This window comes from Eretmochelys imbricata, chromosome 19, assembly GCF_965152235.1.
Source record: "Eretmochelys imbricata isolate rEreImb1 chromosome 19, rEreImb1.hap1, whole genome shotgun sequence".
In the NCBI taxonomy this organism is placed as follows: domain Eukaryota; kingdom Metazoa; phylum Chordata; order Testudines; family Cheloniidae; genus Eretmochelys; species Eretmochelys imbricata.
In genome coordinates, this window is record NC_135590.1 from 18,122,962 (window position 1) to 18,144,475 (window position 21,514).

The 21,514-nt window shown below is 48.8% G+C and overlaps 2 protein-coding genes across 3 annotated transcripts in view; one reads left to right on the forward strand and one right to left on the reverse strand.

Moving 5' to 3' along the window:
• Positions 1 to 681: 681 nt before the first annotated feature.
• On the forward strand, positions 682 to 7,501 carry SLFNL1 (schlafen like 1). The gene is made up of 3 exons (XM_077838169.1): positions 682 to 1,083; positions 2,867 to 3,556; positions 7,370 to 7,501. The coding sequence occupies exons 1-3, from the start codon at positions 682 to 684 to the stop codon at positions 7,499 to 7,501; spliced, it is 1,224 nt and encodes a 407-aa protein (XP_077694295.1).
• Positions 7,502 to 15,499: 7,998 nt separating this feature from the next.
• CTPS1 (CTP synthase 1) overlaps positions 15,500 to 21,514 on the reverse strand; it is a 28,031-nt gene continuing 22,016 nt past the window's right edge. For both annotated transcript variants that reach the window (XM_077837816.1, XM_077837815.1), the window contains exons 17-19: positions 20,801 to 20,945; positions 18,510 to 18,600; positions 15,500 to 16,752 (exon numbers count right to left, since the gene is read on the reverse strand). In XM_077837816.1, coding sequence (XP_077693942.1) covers positions 18,516 to 18,600; positions 20,801 to 20,945 — 230 coding nt within the window. In that variant the 3' untranslated portion in view covers positions 15,500 to 16,752; positions 18,510 to 18,515. The remainder of the gene's footprint in view (positions 16,753 to 18,509; positions 18,601 to 20,800; positions 20,946 to 21,514) is intronic.

Genomic DNA, 21,514 nt, shown 5'->3' on the forward strand with positions numbered 1-21,514 from the left:
CGCTGCCTCTGTCCCTGCCCGTTGCACTCCCTGGGGCGGGGAAGAGGGCGCTATGCTGCCAGGGCAATTGGACAGGCAGGAGCCCAGCCTGCCATCCTCAGCCTCCTCCTAGCAGCCCTCGACTCCTCCCCATCGCCTCAGTGCGCTGACCAGGTAGGAGTGAAACACCTGGGGGCTGCATGTTCTCCTGGGCGCTATTGCACGACAGAGGCCTGGGCATTGGGCGCTCTCCCTTTGATGAGACCGAAGGGGCAACGCTGCACAGATCAGTGCTGGCCCGTTTGCCAGCAGCTCTGCACTGACTTGCTCCTATTTTGCAGGTTTGCAGGCGATTGTCTGGACCCTGCTGCTAACGCTGTGGGTGACGCTCCCCCACCCCACAGTGGCTCTACTCCCGGGCCAGCAACAAGGAATCTCTGGGCCTAGCTATGCAGTCGAGGGCTGAATTGAAGGATCTGCTCTCTCCCTGGCTCGTTCCGTGCAGAATATAACATTGTGCAGGGGCTCCTGCAGGCGGAAAGGTGCCTTTGGGTTTATCATGGCGCTCCACAGGCCAGCAGCAAAGCACAGAGGCAGCACGATGGAAAAGAGCCATTGCTAGTCTTGTTGCCTGAACCACTGGAACTGGAGCACCGTTACGGCTGGAGACAGGGACCAGGGGGCTGGAGGGGGCTCTGAGCAATGGATGATTCACCGGAGGAGACTACGGAACAGACAGCAGGGGAGCCACGGGCAGGGCCCGTGGAGGAGGCGCTCCCGTGCCCGACTCACGTCTACACACTGTGTATTAGGAACCTGAACCCCAAGTACTCGCAAGAGGTTCTCTGCAGCATGCTGAAGGACATTCTGGGCACCGCCAGCCTCCCCCTGCAGCGGCACGACATAGAAGTGGTGAAGAAACCGAGACGGGCCTACGCCTTGGTGCAGGTGGCCACTGAGCTGAGCCTGGAGAATGTCCTGAAGCAGCTCCAGGTTGCCTCGGACATGGAGCAACGTCTCCTCAGGGAGCTAGTGATGAAAGGGAAAACCCTGGTGGTGGAGGAAGGCAAGAGAGCATTGCCCAGCGCTAAGGAGTGCCAAGAGGTAGGCCCAGGCATTGTGCCGGGACAGGGACAATGCACTACACTAGCAGTGTGATAGCGAAGGCCAGTGGGGCAGGCTGGACAGGGCTGGACATGCTGCCTCTTGGTACTGAGATCACCAGGGCAGCAGGACAAGGGGGAGTTCCCACCCAGGACACCTAAGCCCCAGCAGCACTTCCATCCGAAGGCTGGGCGCTTCGTTACTCCCCCCTTCCAAGAGATGAGCTACCTCATCCCATGGGCTGAAGCAGGCATGTGAGCGTCTAAGAAGCAGAATGCCCCAGCAATCGGCACTGCCTGCAGGATTACTGGGCCCCATGGTTTGCTCTGCAGCAATGCCGCCTTCCTGGCTTGGCCCTGGAATGGGGCAGAGCTTCCCCATCGACCCCCGCGCTGGGTTCCCCGTCTGGCCAGCTCGTGAGGTCATCCACCCTGGGATAGCTTCTCTCCTAACCATCGTGTCTAGGAGATGCGCTGAGATAGGACACGCCGAGATACAGTGCAGTCAAAGGTGACATCCACCCCTCTGCTCGAGGTCCTTGTGCCACCTAATCCCTCTTAACCCCCCTTAAGGGACTGCGCTGTGCCCTGTGCTGCCCCCTGCCCAAGGGAGGGGGGGGTTCACCCCCTCTGCATAGACAGAGCCAGAGCTGCTGACCTTTTTTTAATCACTAAGTTGTTACTACATTCGCCCTCCCATTAGCATCGAGGAGACAGCACGGCTAAAAGAGACCAGCTGGAGTCCGTTCCTTCTTGTGCACCATCAACAGAACTGTTTGCATGTTCCAATCCGTTCAACTTGGGCAAGGCCCTGGGGCTGTGTCTCTAGGGGCATGATTAGGAGACAATGAGGGTTGTCCCTGTGCTACCAAGGATATAATTTGGCCCCGTGGAACCTTTAATACAGATGATAATGTGCGGGAAGGAAAGAGTCCAGCTTGACTCTCAGATCCCAGAGAAATTGGCAGGAGCAGTCAAGTAACCAGTGCACTGGAAAATGTGCTACAGGGAAGGACCTGGCAGTGTCCAGGGAGATAGGACTGTGTGACGTGGACTGACTTACACAATGGGCATCCCCATTAATTTCAGGGCAGAATTTTGTTGATTTTTAAGGCCAGTGGGTACTACTATGTTCATCCAGCCTGACTCCCTGCAGAACACAGGCCAGAGAATTTCACGGTTCCTGCATCCAGGATAGTAATTTGCAGTTCTGCTCTGACATGTGACTGAGAATGGCCTCATGGGCTCCATACTTGTTTTTTCTCCATGACTCCAGCTCAGGCATGCTCAGTCTACTGCTAAAAAGACGAGCTGTCGAACTGCCAGCGCCGCCAGCTCCCCCAGGACCTGGGAGTCAGGCTGGGCTCTTTTCCTCCTCACTCATCAGCACCAGTTACAAAGACGCTGTATGGAACCCCCAGGCCTTCAATGGGTTTGCCCAGGGACAAGGGGAGAATGAAGTAAATGGTTCTGGGGATGCTGCACGAGACGCAATAGGCTCCAGCGCCCTCGCCTGTCACTGGGCTGCTCTGACGGGAGTAAGAAGCCTGCAGCTCAGCTGGTGATTCTCTCAGGGGGCAGATCTGAGTATAGTCACTTGTTGCAGCCGGACTGCAATTAAATAAAAGGGCCCATGTGCTTTAAAGCCTGAATATTATTATGACGGGGGCCCTTGTGCTGTTGTTATAACGCTGGCTGCAGTCGTCTGTGTTGCCCCCACGCTGCGCTGTCTCCATATCTGTCTCTGCATGCATGTGTCGTTTACTCTTTCTGCCTCTGCATAGAGTGACACAGAGGTGACTGGAGCCAGCACCCCAGAGTCTCCCATGCTGGGGCGTTTGCAGTCTGGCAAGAGCAGGCTGCGGGGGTCCGAGGAAGCCCAACCCAGCCCTTGTTGGAAGAGCCCCCCTCCAGCCCAGAAGCTGGCGGAGCGGCCGGCAGTGTTTCTTAGCGGCACCAGGTCAGACAGCGCCATTGTTCGGCGGGAGATCGTGGGCCAGGAGCGCTTGTTCTATGGAGCCTTCATGGGGAGTGAGACCAGGAACGTGGAGTTCAAGCGGGGTGGGGGGGAATACCTGAGTGTGACCCTCAAACACCACGTCCGGAAGTATGTGTGCGCCTTCCTCAACAGCGAAGGGGGCAGCCTCTTCGTGGGGGTGGAGGACAACGGCTTCGTGAATGGGGTCAGGTGTGGGCACAAAGAGGAGGACCGCATCCGCCTGCTCATCGACTCCCTTCTGAAAGGGTTCAAGCCGCAGGTGTTCCCTGACGCCTACACCCTGACCTTCATCCCTGTGGTCAAAGCAGAAGACACCGGTATCTTCCTGAAGGTGATCCGGCTAAGCGTTCATCTGCCCAGACAGCAGGGAGAGCTGCTGCTTTATGAAACGGACCAGGGAGAAGTGTACCTGCGCCGGGACGGCAGCATCCAGGGACCACTCTCAGGGAGCGCCATCCAGGAGTGGTGCAGGCAGGTAACTGGCATGCAAGGGCCGCTAATACAGCAAGGCAGCAAACAGCTGCTAACTACAGGGTGAGCCTGAGCTGCACCCATTGATGCTGTTGCAGCCTGCCCCACAGGGGGAACTGCAGCCCCCCATGCCGAAGGGATCCAAGGGGGGATTCACCCCTGAGCAGAGACAGTGCAAGGCTGAATTCCACCCGTCTGTGGCTCGGCTCTCACCAACAGGCCCTAGGCAAAGCCATGGGGAGATGGTTTGATCCGCAGACCCTTTCTTTGTCTGTCTGTCTGTCTACGTACATGCCTTCCCTCACTGGCTCTTTCAGAAGACTTGGTCACAGTGCTTTCCGATACCCACTTTGTCCCTTGTATTTGTCCATGTTTGTTGTCTCTGGCCCTTACAGCACACGTGTCGTGTAAAGGACCCGCATGGGCACAGCGGGGTCCAGACAACCGTGGTGATTAACTAGCCCTGGCCAGCTAGCCCAGCTACAGACACACACTGCTGATCTTCAGGGTCCTGGTGGTTTCCGAGACAGGAGACAGTGAGCACCATTAGATGCCACCCAATTCCTGAACACCACAATTTCACAGAAGGGTTAGGAGCAAAAATACACACAGTGGAAAATAACGCTGAGACTCCAAGAAATCATTGTTTAAAGTAGCTCCAGAAAACGTAGCCATCTCCCCACTTCCACCAAAGTGCCTAACACATTTTGATTAGAAGATAAAATGATCACTCTTCATTTGGCAAAGTTGTCCATCACAGAGTTCTGGTTTGGTGCCATTTCTTGTGAATGGATACAATGATAATGATCTTGAATTATTATAGTATTATTAATTTAACCTGTAAAATGTAACTACATATTCCAGTCTTTACTTACCTATAGTACAGTTGCTTCCCGCACCGCTGAAATCCAGCCACCTCTGAGGTGAAATATGGCAGATTCGCTAAGGCCTAGGGCTGGGTTAGGGTCAGGGATCGGGTTGGCGTTAGGTTGACTGTAACTTTATGGTTAAGGCTCAGGCTAGGTTTAGGTTTCGGCCTAAGTTGCAATTAGGGCTGGGGATACTTTACATCAGGTGAGGTTACTGCTCTGCCTAGGCTTAGGGTTAAAGTTAGGCCCAAATTAGGGTTACTTCTCAGGTGAGAGTTAGCGTGTTACTGCTCAGTGTATGCAGTGTTATTGTAAACTTTTAGGTTCGGGTTACTTCTCGGTCTAGATTTAGGGTTAGGAATATCTTTAGAGTTACTGCTTGGCTTACACCTAAACCTGGTTTAAGAGTAGGCACAGATTAGGGTTAGGGTTAGGTTTGGGGTTATTGCTTGGCCTATGCCTGTGGCTAGGTTTGGGAATAGGGTTACTTTCCAGCGTATGTCTAGTTTTAGGGTTAGGTTAGGGTGACTGCTCAGGGTAGAGGGAGTGGTACTGCTTGGCCTAGGTCTCGTGTTAGGGTCAGGTGTTGGTTAAGGGTTAAAGTTAGGACTAGGTTAGGGTTAGAGTAAGGAATAGTGGTCACCCAGGATTAGCATTAGGGTTAAATTTAAACCTATATGAAGGTTATTGTTAGAGAAAGCATTCAGCCTAGGCACTGGGCTAGGGCTGGTGTTAGGGTCACCTCTCAGCCTAGCTTTAGGGTTAGCATTAGGCCTAGTGCTAGGTTTAGGGTTACTGCTTGGTCTACCCCTAGGATGAGAGTAAGGGTTGGGGTTAGGCCTGGGTTAGGGCTACTGCTGGCCCATATGCAGGATGCGGGTTATTGCTGTAGCCTGCAGAAAGAATGGATCACCCAGGCCATGTCACCCCCAAAGCCTGCTCCAGCCATCTGCAAATTCAGTTCAGATGTGCCTGCCTTCTTTCCCCCCTCATCCTGCCCTGGCTGGTTCTGGGACCTACCCATTGCCCCGTCTTCACTCGCTCCCCAGGCCCCTTCCCTTATCGCTCCAGTGTTCAGATGTCCTGTGTGCTGACCATTGTCTGAATCTCCTTAGCCATTTCCCTGCCCTGTGTGCCACTGCTCTTTTAATCTCATGTCAAAGGCACTGCCCTTGCTGGGTCTCTCTAGCCTGCCTCTAAGGGGCTTTGTCATTTCCCATCCGAAGAGCTAGTGTGGGAGAGGAGTGCTCTATAATGTAGATTCCCCCAACCCCTCCAGAAATCTACTCTCATCATTAGCAAGAGAGTCACCTTCATATTCTTTTAGGGTTTTTGTACCACCAGCTTTCTTCACTGCTCCCCCTGACTCAAGGCTCCAGCACAGAGCTTTTCACACACAGCAGGCAAGGCTAGTGGTGTGGCCGTCCCAAACACCGGCATGTTTGCAAGTGTTCTTGCCAGGTGTCCTGGCTGAATTCTAAGCTGGGTGATTGCACTCTACCTCCCTAGCAGGCTGCTCTGATTGCAGGGAGGCCCTAGCCTCATTTTAAGCTGTGTAGGCTGATATTTTGCTTTGGATCCATGCCGTCCCTCTACCTTTCTTTTTGTGCTGTCATGTTTAGTTCAAGGCTATTATTTTTATCACATAGGGACAAATAAAACAAGTCACAGATGCACTGTTTGCCCACATACAGAAGGGAGGGGCTCCGTGTCTGCAAAAAGCAATCCCTATCCTATAGGCAGAAGTGGCTGGGGTCTTGTTTTTTTTCTTTCCTCAAAAGCTCTTGTGGCCTTGCTCCCTGCTTTTATAAGTGCTGGTGTAGGCTGGTTAACACTACACCCAAACCTGGCAAGTCACCTGCTAGAATCTCAGCTGTAATGAACCTGCAGAGTAGCGGCTTCGCTCTCAGGTGTTCACCATGCAGTGAATGAGCCCATGGATGTGGCAAGGGAGTTAGGGCGAGATTCACAAAGGGGATGCAGACATTGTAATACTGTGCGTGACAAGGTTAACTCCTGGGTGCCCTGCCATCCAGTGGAATTCACAGCCCCAAGGTAGACCCCATACTTCCCCATGCAGTGCATAGGGAGCGTAGGGCCTAAGAGAGGGATTCACAAAAGCCAGCCCAGGATCTGCCTAAGCTAGCCAGGAACGAAATGCTGAGGAAAGGAGCAAGGCTTAGGGCTCAGCTCCACAAATGTACTTAGGTGCCTAACTCCCCTTGATCTGGGTCTTAGGCACCTGACAAGCAGGGCGGGGTGCCTGTCTCTGCAGAGGGTTCTCAGCCATATACCCTCTCCTGGAGGTAGGTGCCTGATCCAGGTCAGCCCTTTCTTGGGAAAAACAAGTGAGCCCCTCACAGCCACTAGCCCCCTGGGTTGGGCATGGAGGTGGGAGAGTCAGGTTCACGTCCTCGCTCCAATGACCATTTATTAGTTATACACAGTGGAACAGCCTCAACAGGGGAGAGAGACCCACCCCCCAACAGCCTAGTAGTGAGGACGCCAAAGCAGGCAGCATAGGGATTCAAAGCTGGCTATCCCACAGCCCAGGTAAGTGGGCTAGTGGGTAGCCCGGGGGCCAGGTGGACAGAGACACACACCTGCTCTTTCCCCTGGCTGCCTTTTGTGCAGGTTAGCCATGCTCACAGCACAACTCCCACATCAGACCCTGCATGCAAGCTCGTGTGAGAAGCGCACTGAGGATTAGGCGTGACCTAGGGCTCAGACCAGCTCGTTAATTAGCTAGCACTGCACATGCCCACCAGGAGAAACTTAAGGGTTAGGTGGCAGCTGAACGGTAATTTTGTGAATGGCAGAGGTACCTAAATGTTGGATTTCAGCACCTAAAGAAGCAGTCAGGTACTTCAATCCCTTTCTGAATCTAGCCCGTAGCTGCTGTGCCCATGGCTCTCAGACAGAGTGACTGTGCGGTTGTACCTCCCCAGAAATGGACAGGAGAAGTGAGGAAGCTGGAAGAGCGGATAGAGAGTTTGATGAAGGAGAAGGAGAGCCTGCAGCAACAAATCAACCAGCAGCGGAGCTGGAATCCCAAATCTAGATTCTGCACCATCCTGTGAGTCACAACAGAGCAGGAGCGGGAGCAGCACGACTGGAGCCAGGGGAAAAGTAGTAAGGAAAAGAAATCAGTTCATTTATATTTGTATAGATTTTGAAAGTAAATTCATTGCAATATAGCGCACTGGCCGAGTAACTCCAGGGTAAGGCTTGCCTTGTTCATCTCTGGGCAGCATGCCGCCCTGCAGCTGATGGCTGTAACACAGCGTATTTGTTGTGAGTTTGACTCCAGCTCTGACTAGCTGGACCTTATGCCATTGGGAACCTCTGCATCACTGATCGCTCTGCCCATGAAGTTACAAAACCCCAGAGACTATGAACAGTATTTCCCTTGTGAATTCAGGTGGAAACTGAGACAGTCTCAGTCCAGGGGAGAAATGTTTTCAAAACCTGACAACTTAATTTAGCCAACTAAGGAAGTGCTGAGCCCCCAGAGATAGTGTGTGTTCCTCATCCAAACTGGCAACTGTGTGCAGATGTGGTTGCCCCATCTCAAAAAAAGATATATTGGAACTCGAAAAGGTTCAGAAAAGGGCAACAAAAATGATTAGGGGTATGGGACAGCTTTTGTATGAGGAGTGATTAATAAGACTGGGACATTTCAGCTTGGAAAAGAGACGAATGAGGGGGATGTGATAGAGGTCTATAAAATCATGACTGGTGTGGAGAAAGTAAATAAGGAAGTATTATTTACTTCTTCTCATAACACATGAAGTAGGGGTCACCAAATGAAATTAATAGGCAGCAGGTTTAAAACAAACAAAAGGAAGTATTTCTTCACACAACGCACAGTCAACCTGTGGAACTCCTTGCCAGAGGATGTTGTGAAGGTTCAAACAAGAACTAGATAAATTCATGGAGGATAGCTCCATAAGTGGTTATTAGCCAGGATGGGCAGGGATGGTGTCCCTGTCTCTGTTTCCCAGAAGCTGGGAATGGGCAACAGGAGTAGATCACTTGAGGATTCCCTGTTCTGTTCATTCCCTCTGGGGCTCCTGGCATTGGCCACCGTCAGAAGACAGGATACGGGGCTAGATGGACCTTTGGTCTGACCCAGCATGGCTGTACTTACTGTGCAGCCACTCCAGCTTGAGTAATGATTGTGTATAAGAAGCAAGGCCATGCCTGTTTTGAGTCTTGGGGGTGTCTGACCTAAAAGGTACAGGTTAAGCTTTTCTTTCTATTTGTACTTTAAATAAGAAAGGTAGTGCTCTTCTTGCAACACCCTCTACTCCCTTCCTAAGCATCTTGTGAAGGGCAGCATCAATTATCCATGCCCTGGAGGGCATATCTCATTGCCTACCAGGTGGCTTTACATTGGAAGAGGACGGGCCATGGTATGGGGGACATGCAGCAGTGGGTATTATCATAAAGCAGGTCTATGATTAGTCTATGATTTAGATGTACCACTGCTTTCTGAATATCTATCCTACCGCCTTGGGACCTTGGCGATGCTCAGGGCTTACCCCTACCTTCTCACTGCCACTGCGGCCTTGGACATATTTAGATTTGGAAACTGAGCCTTCTGGAATGCTCCATAAGCAGGGGGCCTTGGCCCAAAACTCGGCCTGAGCAACTGTCATAGTTTCCTGTTCATCTGAAGGGAACTGGAGACATGCCGTATTGAAGGGAACTGGAGACATGCCGTATCGAAGGGCATGTTAACCTACAAACTTTTGCCCATGCAAGTTATGTTGGCATAAAGCCACCGTAGGCGTATACTTGGTGCCTTGCACGGTGCTGTGCATACTCACTAAAAGCACTTGTGTCGAAGCACAGTGCAATGCACCATGAGTAGGTATGCCAGTGTGCAACTTGCTCGTGTCCAACGCACTGTCTTTTGGGAAGTTTTGGCCACATATGGTGGGACAGAAACAAATCACACAGGGGTGACTGGGCACAAGGGGTCAAGTTTCAGTTTTGCAACTTTCTCCACAAAACAAGGCCATCTCTATCCCATCATTTTTGCATCTATTGTGAAAATCCCACAAACCCACATCGGATTTGTTACTGCCTATGATCTCTGACAGCAGTACAGTGGTTCTTGCCCTGTCGCATGGCAATCTGACTCCAGGAAATCTTCACGTTCCCCATGGCTCTTGCAGCTCTGCAGATACCAGAGGATCCTCATGCTCATGACAGTACTGCAAAGCTATGATCCTCTGGCATCTGCAGAGCTGCAAGAGCCATGGGGAATGTGAAGATTTCCTGGAGTCAGACTGCCATGCGACAGGGCAAGAACCACTTAGATTGTTGGTGGTGTTCATGGAGCAGCTAAAAGGGGGTGGGGGTGCTGCTTCTGGGCCTGAGAAATAAGCACAGACTGGTGGGATCACAATTTAATGTAGGTTTGGGATGAGAAGCAGCGGATGCAAAACTTTCAGATACAAAAAGCCACAGTCCTGGATCTGTGCGCCAAGCTCACCCCAACTCTCCCGTGCAGGGACACCAGAATAAGAGCTGCACTGACAGTGGAGAAGCGAGTGGCAGTTGCATGGTGGAAACTTGCAATGCTGGATTGTTACCAATCAGAAATTATTCTGGAGCAGGAAAATCCACTGTGGGGCTGCTGTCATGCAAGGTCATTAATTGTCTCCTGCTGCACAGGACTGTGATTCTGAGCAATGTGCAGGACATAATGGACAGATTTGCAGCTATGGGGTCCTGAACAGCGGCAGAGTGATAGATGGCACATCTATCCCTATTTTGGCACCAGTGCACCTCACCACGGAGTACATCAACGGAAAGGGCTACTTTTCAAAAGTTACATAAGCACTGGCGGATCACCAGGGACGCTTCACTGATATCAACATTGGTGGCTCAGAGGGTGCATGATGCTTGAATCTTTAAGGACACAGGACCGTTCAGAAAGCTACAAGTAGGGACTTTCTCTTTTGACCGCAGATTACCATTGGTTATGTTGAAATGCCAATAGTGAGCCTGGAGGACACAGCCAACCCCTTACTCCCAAAACCGTGCACTGGCCATCTTGACCGTGCTAAGAAAAGATTCAGGGACCAGCTCAGCAGGCGAAGACTGAGAGCTGAATGTGCTTTTGGTAGATTGAAGGGACGACGACCTTGTTTACTCATGAGAATGGATCTCAGTGAGAAAAATACCCCAACGTTACAGCTTCCTGCTGGGTCCTGCAAAATATGGGTGGCAAAGGCAGAAAAGTTTCTGCTGGGGTCAAGCTAAGTTTGACCAGCCAAATACAAGGGTTATCAGAAAAGCTCAACGGCTCAAGGAGGCTTTGAAACTTGCTTTGCTGTCAATGTGCTATGGCTAACTGTGCTCCACCTAGCCTGGCAGTCTGGGGGAGTATGAGGAATGGTGCAATGCTTGGAGCCCATCTATCAGACAATGCACCTATTACATTTGTGGTGCTTGCTGTACATTTATGATTATTACACTGTTTGTCACTGATCCTGTGAGCTGTGTCAAAGCATAGGCATCAGTAAGTGGGTGCTTCAGGACCCCGCTGCCCATTCTGCAGCATGTTGGGAACGAATAAAGATGAAAGACCTTTATGAGGAACAAACACTTTAAAAAAATTCTGTGCAAGTTAAGAGCAAATACTTTAAAACCTTAATTAATGTATGGAACAGACCTTAGAGGGGAAGGAACATTCATGTCCATTTTAGCCACACACACATCAGTGTACGTGAAGCTGTGGTAGTTCTTGATGTCCCCTGCTGTGGAGTGGTCGGGGTAGAGATGCAGTTCCCTGGTGCCGTGTGGGATAGTAGGGGAAGGGTGTAGGGAAGTGTTATACTGGAGTTCTCCATGGATTGCGAAGGGAGGTGAGCCCCTGGCTGATGAACCGGTAGGTCCACAAGAGTCTGCAGCATCTGCATTTGTGGCGGGAAAAGCCCCATGATGTCCTGGTGCATCTCCCTCTCCTTTTCCTGCTGGGATGCCTGGGTCTTTCTCCTGTCTGCTCTTTCCTCCTCCACACAGTCTGCAATATCCACCCTCGAGGCTCTCTGTGCATAGTCTGATGCAGCACTGGTTTGCAGGATCTCGCTGAACATGTCATCCCATGTTCTCTTCATTCTCCTTATTTAGCTCCGACATTCAGACAGTGGGGAGGGGATCCCCTTGAGGCTGCAATGGCAGCAGGTACAGCTAAACCCCAGCGATACCATTGTCAGCGTAGTCACAACCGAAAGAGAAAGTTAAGGTTCAGAACTCTCTTTCCTGGCTCCCCTAAAGGTTTCAACAAGACATGGTGACTGACGCTTCTGCTCGGAGCGCTTGTGCATGGCGTCACTCAGCTGCAAGCATGGCCCGCAAGGGACGAGGGAGATGATGGAACTATGAGGATAGGGCAGTGGCAATGAATCCTGTCACCATTTTCCACAGGCGGTGGTTCTAGCTGATCTCTCGCTCCTGAGGGGACCACAGGCAGACAGCACAGCTGCTTCTGGTGTCCTGAAGCCACTGGGCGCATATGCTGCTAGACTGTTTACTGCAATGGTGCCTGCCATGTTATCTCTGAGTGGCGTGGGAAACGTCCTACTGAGGAGGAAGCAATAAGGCTGCCATCCCTAGAAACCTTCGGGAGAGGTTTGCTAAGTACCTCTGTGAATGTTTTATTGAGCTCTCTCAGGATTCAAGGGACAGCTCTAGTAGCTAAAGAATCTGATCTGCACAGCTTCTCCTGCCTAACTGTACAGGGGAATGAAAAACAACCTCTCTGCATACTGCTACACTTTCTGGTACAAGTAAATAGTGAAAAGGTGTGTCCTGCTAAGTTGGAGGAACCATCATTGTAATGGAAAATACATTTACCTGAGGAAGGAAGCTCACCCAGGCTCAACTGCCAGGACTGCAGTGGAGTCTCAAACAGGCCCTGACTCTCGGCATAGCTGAACTCCCTGCTTTCACTTCCCCCATCCTCCTCTTCTCTCCTTGCTATTCGCTCAAGGGGCCGGGGACTTGGGCTCCTCGGCGGTATCCACAGTGGTGTGGCAGGGTGATAGCAGGTCTGCTGCTTGGCACTGGATTGACTGCTGGCCTCCTGATAAGCCTGTTGTACTTCCTTTGTTTTCATGTGACTGCTAATCCCTGCCACCCCTTCTCCTTCATCAGCCGTGCAACCTGCTCAGGCATCCACCTGTCTACAGCTGTGCCTACAGCCTCTCTTCTCCCCCCAGGCCCAGGAGAGCCAACAGCTCCTGCCTGCTCCAAGCTGGAGCGCAGCTGGAGGGTGGAGTTGGCACAGGGGGCTGAGTGCCAACACCAGCCAGCAGCTAAGTGTGCTTGCTAAGCTAGATAATCAGGAAAAGGCATTTCAAAAACGTGTGGGGCTTTAAAGGATTGGAGGAGTTTTCTGGTCTCCCTGACCCCTGGGCAGTGGAGTGCACAATTGTGACCAGAAAGGTCAGCATCAGGCACTGTAGGACAATTGCTGGAGGACTGTCAGGGTTGACATAGTTAATGCAGGGTTTACTTTAATGCTGCAACAACCTCAGTACAGGAACCATGGTTCAGTGCTGCTCAGGGAGGTGGTGTCGTTATGTCAACATCAAGGGGCGCTTACATCAGTGGAAGACAAATTTAAGCATAAGCACCTGCAAGGCAGCTTATGTCAAACTAACTTTGTAAGCCTAAGAGAAGGGAAAGTACAAATAAGTTTGCAAAAAGAAAAGGAGGACTTGTGGCACCTTAGAGACTAACCAGTTTATTTGAGCATAAGCTTTTGTGAGCTACAGCTCACTTCATCGGATGCATACTGTGGAAAGCATAGAAGATCTTATTATATACACACAAAACATGAAAAAATACCTCTCCCCACCCCACTCTCCTGCTGGTAACAGCTTATCTAAAGTGATCACTCTCCTTACAATGTGTATGATAATCAAGCTGGGCCATTTCCAGCACAAATCCAGGGTTTAACAAGAACGTCTGAGGAGGGGGGTGGTAGGAAAAAACAAGGGCAAATAGGCTTGAATAGAGACTGGGAGTGGCTAAGTCATTATGCAAGGTAACCTAAGTTAATTGTATCCAATTTGCAAATGAATTCCAATTCAGCAGTCTCTCACTGGAGTCTGGATTTGAAGTTTTTTTGTTGTAATATCGCAACTTTCATGTCTGTAATCGCTGGAAATGGCCCAACTTGATCATCATACACATTGTAAGGAGAGTGATCACTTTAGATAAGCTATTACCAGCAGGAGAGTGGGGTGGGGGGAGGTATTTTTTCATGCTTTGTGTGTATAAAAAGATCTTCTACACTTTCCACAGCATGCATCTGATGAAGTGAGCTGTAGCTCTCGAAAGCTTATGCTCAAATAAATTGGTTAGTCTCTATGGTGCCACAAGTACTCCTTTTCTTTTTGCGAATACAGACTAACATGGCTGTTACTCTGAAACCTACAAATAGGCTGAAAGTCATGCTGACAAGGCAAACAACAGCTGTTAGCTGCAAGGAGGACAGCAGTTTCACACTAACATCAGTCAAGTACTGAAGCTTTGCATATCAGTATGTGAGAGGAGAAGAGACTGAGATCACATGATCAATGCTGTCCCCAAAGTGTTCAGGCACCCATGAGTTCCCCAAGCCCAACTCAGGTGCTGAGTAGTTGCCTGCAGCTGTGATCTCATGCAGTGAGCATGAAGCCCAGGCCCTAGAGAAGTAGGGTGGATGGTTTAGGGCAGTACTCTGCCCTCTGACCCACAACTCCAGTGTGGGGCTAGGATGTACACTGTCCCCTGTTCAGGCGACAAAGAACCAGTCCACTTGTCATTAAAAAGCCCAGATCCCTGGTGTGCAGGAGAATGGGGATTAGGAACAGCGTCCTGGACCATTTCTTCTAATTGTGCCTGGCTGATAGGCCCTGAGAGGAGAGCTCTGCAGGGCACGGCTGAACAGGAGCCATGGTCATTCGTCACAACTGGGTGATCAGAGGTGCCCTTTGCAACTGGTGAAGTTAAACAATGTGGGGTTGCGCTGCTCTACAAAAGCTGCATGAGGTGGTTAGCAGCAGCTCCATTCAGCCCCAGTGCAGCTATGCAGGAAGCAAGAATGCTGCAGCAGTGGAGCATCTTATGCATGGAGTCTACTGAAAAGGGAAACTGACCAGAAAAGTCCAATCCCCTCAGGAAAAGCTCATTGCCTGGAGAACCAGGCCCTAGTCCCTGATTCCAGTGACAAGTCCTGTCGATTTGAACTGGGCCCAGAGTCAGGTTCTCAGACTGGTTTATCTTCCTGTTGCAGCCCTTTAGTGCTGAGGTAGATGAGACTGGCCATGCAATGGGAAGAAGAAAGGCAAAGATAGGGAAAATCCAAAACAAAAGGAATGGCAAAGGGCAGAGGAGTGTTGATTCCAGTATTTGGGACCTACTGCTGAAGATGATGGTACACTTGAACTGAAGTTCTGCACCGCGGTTTCGGGGGAGCTGCATGGGGTATATTTTAGCACCACATCCATCCAGCATAAAAAAAAAAGGTGCTCACCCTTACTAACTAATCCAATATATTTGAGGCTGTGCGGGTGGAGAGAGTTACACTTAAATATTACACCCCACACTGACTTGGTCCTTTGTCCTGAAATCTGGAAAAAACATGGTCAGCTCTGAGGTATTTATTAGACATTTTATGACCAAACAGTTTAATTTCTCAATCACTAACAAATTATTAGAAAGGAAAATAATAATCACAGATAAGTGAGATCACAATACTAAAGAATTAGTCACTTTATAGGAAGTGTCTATTTCAATACATAGAACCTCACTACCAAAGATTACTATTATAGGACAGTTGTAATGGCACATACAAACCACTCCAGGAATTCTTACCAAATCCCCCTCAATAAGGTGCAACCTTACAATGGAGATTTCTTAAAATGTGTATTTAAGAACAAAGCCTGGAGGGCTGCGAGTGTCAGGAGGACACAGTATTGAGAAGAGTTTTCACGCTGTTAGAATAGAGTTTTGAAGGCGTTTGAGAGTCAGATAACGTAAGGGTTAATCCTCCATCAGGCGAGACACAGACAGCTTTGCCCAAACTTTAATAAACTGAAGAGGGTTTAGGACATGACACAATACAATAAAGAAACAGTCTTCCTTTCTTCTAACTTGCTAAAGACCAAACTTTGTTTCTCACAGCGTGGCAAAAAGGCAGAACAAAAGGAATCACCCCATTTCACTCACCCCATCCTCATCTCTGGCAATTCTGAGAATATCACTAGTAGGCAGTGCACATTTAAGGACTAAGCCAAATAATACTGTAGGCAAGTTGCTAAGCCCAACTTTTAGGACAATGGCACTTTTTATTGCATTCAGGAAGATGGACATGACAAAGAGGCAAGGGAAAGTTTCCCTTTAAAGTGTTAATAAAATATAGCATCTTGAATGTTTCAATCCAAGGTGAATAGCAATGAAAACTTTTAAAGGCAGCATCTGAAAACAGTTCATCGCGTTCTTTTCTATACCACCCCCTTGATGCAAGGAGTTAAGATTTCCCAGCCCAAGAAGCAGCACCAGAAAATGCTGGCATTAAAGGGCTAAAAGTTATGCCTCATTCACGCAAAGATGTGGTTTCCTGACACTGTGGCATTTTTACATGATCTCAAGTTAATTACATCCCTGCAGAGTGACATGTCACAGTTAGAATCAGAGTTGATCATGTTCATGAACAGATTAACTCTGCCAGATTTTCCTGGTCTAAGTTCATTGCTAGCACTGAAAGCACAAAAACCACCAGTGCCAAAGAGTTTTAAATAGTAGTTTTAAAAAGATAGGCTGCATAAAGCACAATAAACTGACATCCCACCTTTCCTAGCTCAGCTCAAGAGCTGAATGAAGAAAGCCCCAAAATTTGACCTCCTGCAAAGAGTTCAACTGTATGACAACATGTGGTATTTGGAGAAAGCAGCCCAAATACCAAGTTTGAGAGACAAACTCATGCTAGTATTACCGTGCATTAAGAAGCATGTGCAACTGGATTCTCCACGGTGAAACTAGAGCCTGTTCCAGCATCTAGCCTTCCTGACTTTGTTTTGATTCGCAGAGGTGGGGCAGAGCTGCAGAGAAGGCCCAGAGCATGCAATGCTCCTCAGGGAGTTATAAGGATCAACAGAGGAACATTCAACAAAAGACAGCAAAAATTCAGAAAATAAAAAGGGACAAGATTTTGTCAAAATTATAAACATAACTTAAAGCCCATAGCTGACAGCATTCAGGCTATTGCTGTAAGAAGTCTAGGAAGTCTAACGAAGACTCTGCTCCTCTTCTAGTGAAGATCCACCTGGACAAATAAAGGACAAGAGAAGGAATTATTGAAGACCAAGAGCAGCAGATTTGAAGTGCAGAGTAGATTCTGCTCCACCTTCAGTGGTGTGACTGACAGTGCACTGCACTGCATCTCCCACCCCTATAGGGGTTCCATGTATAGCACCTACCTCACGAGGCTCTTCTTCCCCAGCATAATGATGCCTGCTAGCTTATAGGGGGCACTGAGACAATTTAAAAAAAATGCAGTGTCTACCCCTTTGAAAGAAAGCCGGTTATATAAGACAGCATTAAAGTAACCTAGAAAACAAACACTGCAGAGCTGAAGAATAAAATCAGGGTACCTGTTCCCTTGGACTAAGCAGGGTCACATCTTATCCCAAGAAGCAAAATCCTGATTCCTTGGGCCAGTTATTAAAGCAAAAATGACAACTGAGTTAAACCCAGATTTATGTGCTAATGTCCCCACTAACCAGGCTGTGGGGGAAATCAGCACAGAAATAAGTACAACAGCTTCTGGGAAGTCTTTGAATTTCCACTGATGATCTCCTAGAATGTGAGCACCAGATGTCTCAATACGATCCACTGTATCTGTAATATCATAGGCTTTCTGAGATACTTTCAGTGACTCAAGGTACCAAGAAAACTTTATGGAGGGAGAAGTTTTTAAAGAGTATTTCTGTTCCAAGTGCAAACAACCATCTTTTTAGGGAGACCTACGCACAATAGTCTAGTAATTTTCTGACACTCATTGCAGTTCCTTTGAAATGATCGCTACTAGGAGGAAAATAACTATCCCAATCCTATGGCTTAACAACAAAAATCCTCCCTCATTCTTGCAAATACTACATGTACGTACACAAATTCTGCTTAATTTATTAGAAAAATACCAAGTACGCCTACAGGACAGGTAGAAAGTCATAGCTGGGAGCAATGGAGAAACTAACAACATCACGTTCAGACACCAACTCCAAGAAGAAAAAGTGACTTCACAAAACCAGTTACAACAATTTTGTTTTCCTGCAGAAGCTTGAATTTTAGGACTTTTTAATGAGAAAAAAAAACCTGAGGTTTTAGTATTGACAATAAACCTAATTTTCCACAGGTGCTCAGCCTCTGCAGCTCCTATCTGAGTGGCGAGAGCTCAGCACCTCTGAAATTCTGGTTCATTGTTTTGACATGGGAACCTGTAGTCAGAACAGCTGAAAGAGTGATAAGGACACCTAATCTGCCTTTACATAAGAGGCAAACAGGCAGATGAGCCTATAGGTAAAATACACGTGATCACAGCCTAAGCAGGCTAATTACAGGGGTTTTTCCTCCTCCTTTTGAACTGTTTCTATACCACGTTTCTAAGGTAAGGTTTCCTCATCAAAACAACAGCAGCTTTTTAAATCCTCAGCTTTTCTCTCTACTTGGTGTAATGTTTCAGATAATGGTTCTACAGAATTAAATCTAGTAATTGACTGAGTCTCTCATTTCAAGAGTGCATAGTACATTTATTATTTAAAGAAAAAAAACTCCCATAAAAAGTACCTTTTTGTACTTTCTTAGCAAAATGGGTAGGCAGCAAAGGGGATCAGAACCAGCGACAGCGTTCCCAGACACAAAAATACCATGCATCACTCAGAATGCAGCTGGCATATATGCACAGTGCAAGCTGACTCACATCTTGCCAGTCTTTTTCAGACTGATTTGAAGAATTCAGATGTCAGGAGGGAAGGAAAGAAAAGATAAAGGAGGAAAAAGACGGACATCATGTTTTAACATTACCGGGAATTAGTCATGATTTATTGATGGGAACTTCAGTTCTGTGATCTCAGAGTCAGGCGAGCTGCTGCCACTTCTGTCGCTGTAGGTGTCCCTGTAGAAGTCAGACAGCTTTAGGAAAGGGAAGCTCTAGCAGAGATTATACCACAGGACTAGCCAGGCAGCCTAGTTCAACTGCACTTGTTGTTTATAGTGAGCACAGACCCTTTAGAGATCAGGCTGCACATCATGGCTGAGTGGGAGCTGGCTGTAGGTGTAGCAGGTTGGGGGTTCTAGACGACACTCTGCTGCTCTTGTCTTTAAAGGCAGGGATCATTCCCCACAATGGTTTTTCTTGCTTAATTTTGTGGAACAGCCATCAGTGGCCTTGCTGGCCTCCAGGTGCCTCCACAGCTTTTCCCCAGGCACTACACAACCAGAACACCAGGGACCTTGGCCTTTATTTACTTCTGAACAGAGTTTTTGGAAACCTGAAACCCTGCATGAAAGGTTAAGAATTTCTCCCAAGAGAGAAGTACAAAACCCAGTAGGACGTGTCAAACAAAGCATGTTAAGACTAAAGTCTGCAGTCTCTATGGGAATGAGGCTAAATCACAATGACCTGGTTTAAAATTTAGGGGTCTGTGCATTTCAAAAGCTATTTAACGTCTTCATAAAGGCAAGCACAGCCCCAGTGACATGTCAGGTAAGCTAGCCAGAACCTTTAGTATAACCCATTCTACTGCAACCGTTCCAGGGCAGAGGTCCTGCTGCCTTTAATCTGGAGAGAGAGCTATTTCATAGGAGCTTTGATAACTCAGGAATGAGAAGAGCTGTAAGACAGGCACCGGCACCTTATGCCTAGAACGTATCCTAAGCATGGAAGCACATTGTATGTTGGTGCAATGAAATACAGACTCATCACCAAGCGGTGAAGTGTTTAATCGGCAATAGATTATAACAACCCCAAATGTTCCAAGTTACCTCTTCCCTCCTGACAGCAAAGCGACCAGCAGCGCCCGATCTCAGCGCAGCCGTTCCCAGCAGCACGTTTAGAGAAGGGAAATCTAAGGCCTTGTCTACACTACGGGGGGAGATTGATCTAAGTTACGCAACTTCAGCTATGTGAATAACATAGCTGAAGTCAGTGTACTTAGATCTACTTACTGCGGGGTCCACACTACGTTACATTGACTGGAGACGCTCTCCCGTCGACTCCACTTGCACTTCTTGTTCAGCTGGAATTCAGGAGTCGATGGGAGAGCGGTCTGGTTGATTTAGCAGGTCTTCACTAGACCCGCTAAATCGACCACTGATGTTGTAGACAAGCCCTAAGATAAGTCGTCTCAATATTCTCAAGGTCTAGATATTTCACATTTACATTCTCTTGGTCTTCTGTATTTTGGTTTTGTGCCCGCCTAGCTCAGAGATTCAAATGAGCAGGGTTGGAGTACAAATGCCAGCCATTTCCAGGTACTATTATACCAACTGCTGTATGCAGGATGCTTGCAACTCCACCCAAGAGTTTCAACGCTTTTCTCGTTGTAGTAAATTATTGGGTCCACTTGTGAAGGACACAGCTTTTCCTGATACAGTCACTTGTTCAAGATGCTTTCTACTATGCTTTGCTCAGTTACCAAGCTGTCTCTGCTGCCTGCTGTGCTCTACACGCATCATTTTCCCGTGTGTCCGAAGGACATGACTGCTTCATCTTTTAACTTCTTCCAGCATGTCAATCCCTCTGCAACCCAGGCCAACAAAAGTGAGAAAGGAATCTACTCTTACTTTGGATCCAGCAAGAGGACAATACAGAGAACAGTGTGGAGATTATCTAGGTGCGCCATCTAAGCCAACAGTGATCATGTTGTGCCTGGTAATTGTTTGAATGTTCATGGAGGGTGGGGAGGATGCCAGCAGCCGTCCTTACCTTACGCAAGGGCCAGGCCCAACCACAATGTCTGAGAGCACCCCGGCATACCTGTTCCCCAAGGAATGGTACAACATGCATACCCCTTGTTCTTTGCAAGGGTCTGATCCCCCTTAAAAGGTAAAACCTTCCCACGATTCTGTGTTGGGCAGAATAACTCCACAATGCCCCATTTGGTCAGAGTCTTCAAGGCACAGTCTAGCCCAAGATGAAAGAAGGGAAGCTGAAAGTACGCACTTGATGTTTTTGTGCCAGACATGCTGGGATCCCCATCCCTGTCAGATCTTGGAGTCCCCAGCACAAGTGTTAGAGAGTCAGCCATGGTTCACTGGAGAGCTCTGTACTATAGGAAGTCAGGCACTGAACTAGGATACTGATTCAAACCTACCTGGGTGAGAGCCTGCAGCCCTTCTGTAGATAATGAGTGAGCCGCCCTGCGGAGGCCAGCAGGAGGCCAAAGTATGGGGGAGATGGCTTTATGGGTCTGGATAGGAACTCTGGGTGATACTGAACACCAACAAAAAATGGATGCTCTAAGAGAAGAGAGAAAAGCACGGAGTGTGTTAGGTTAATTCTGAATAATGAGTCTCTGAGATCACCACCGAGCAGCCACATCTTATGTTGGAAGGCCCTGCTGGATAACCTCCTCACACCTCACAGCTGGCATCTGCTGCTGACAGACCAGCTAGAGCAGGGGTTCTCAAACTTTTCCCTTCCGAGGCTCCCCAAACATGCCATAAAAATTCCACAGCCCACCCAGGCCACAACAGGTTTTCAGTAGATTAAAAGCCAGGACCGGTGTTAGGGAGCAGCAAACAGAATAACTGCCCAGGTTCCCACGCCACAGGGGGTCCCACAAAGGTAAGTTGCTCAGGCTTCAGCTTCAGCCCAGGGCGGAAAGGCTCAGACTTCATCTTCAGTCCCAGACAGCAGGGCTTGGGATTCAGCTTCCTGTCCTGGGCCCCCATGAGTCTAACGCTGGCCCTGCTCTCTGATTTATTTGGGCGGACCCCCTGAAACCTGTTCTTGGCCCCCAAGCCTCTGGTTGAGAACCACTGGTCTAGAGAACATCATTAGGATCTGAGCTGCACAGCCAAGCTGA

What these genes read in the sequence shown, in the direction of transcription:
- SLFNL1 (XM_077838169.1), top strand. Translation starts at nt 682, where the DNA reads ATGGATGATTCACCGGAGGAGACTACGGAACAGACAGCAGGGGAGCCA. An exon ending in GCGCTAAGGAGTGCCAAGAG is followed by an intron (nt 1,084 to 2,866) that starts GTAGGCCCAGGC and finishes GCCTCTGCATAG; the next exon opens with AGTGACACAGAGGTGACTGG. An exon ending in TCCAGGAGTGGTGCAGGCAG is followed by an intron (nt 3,557 to 7,369) that starts GTAACTGGCATG and finishes GTACCTCCCCAG; the next exon opens with AAATGGACAGGAGAAGTGAG.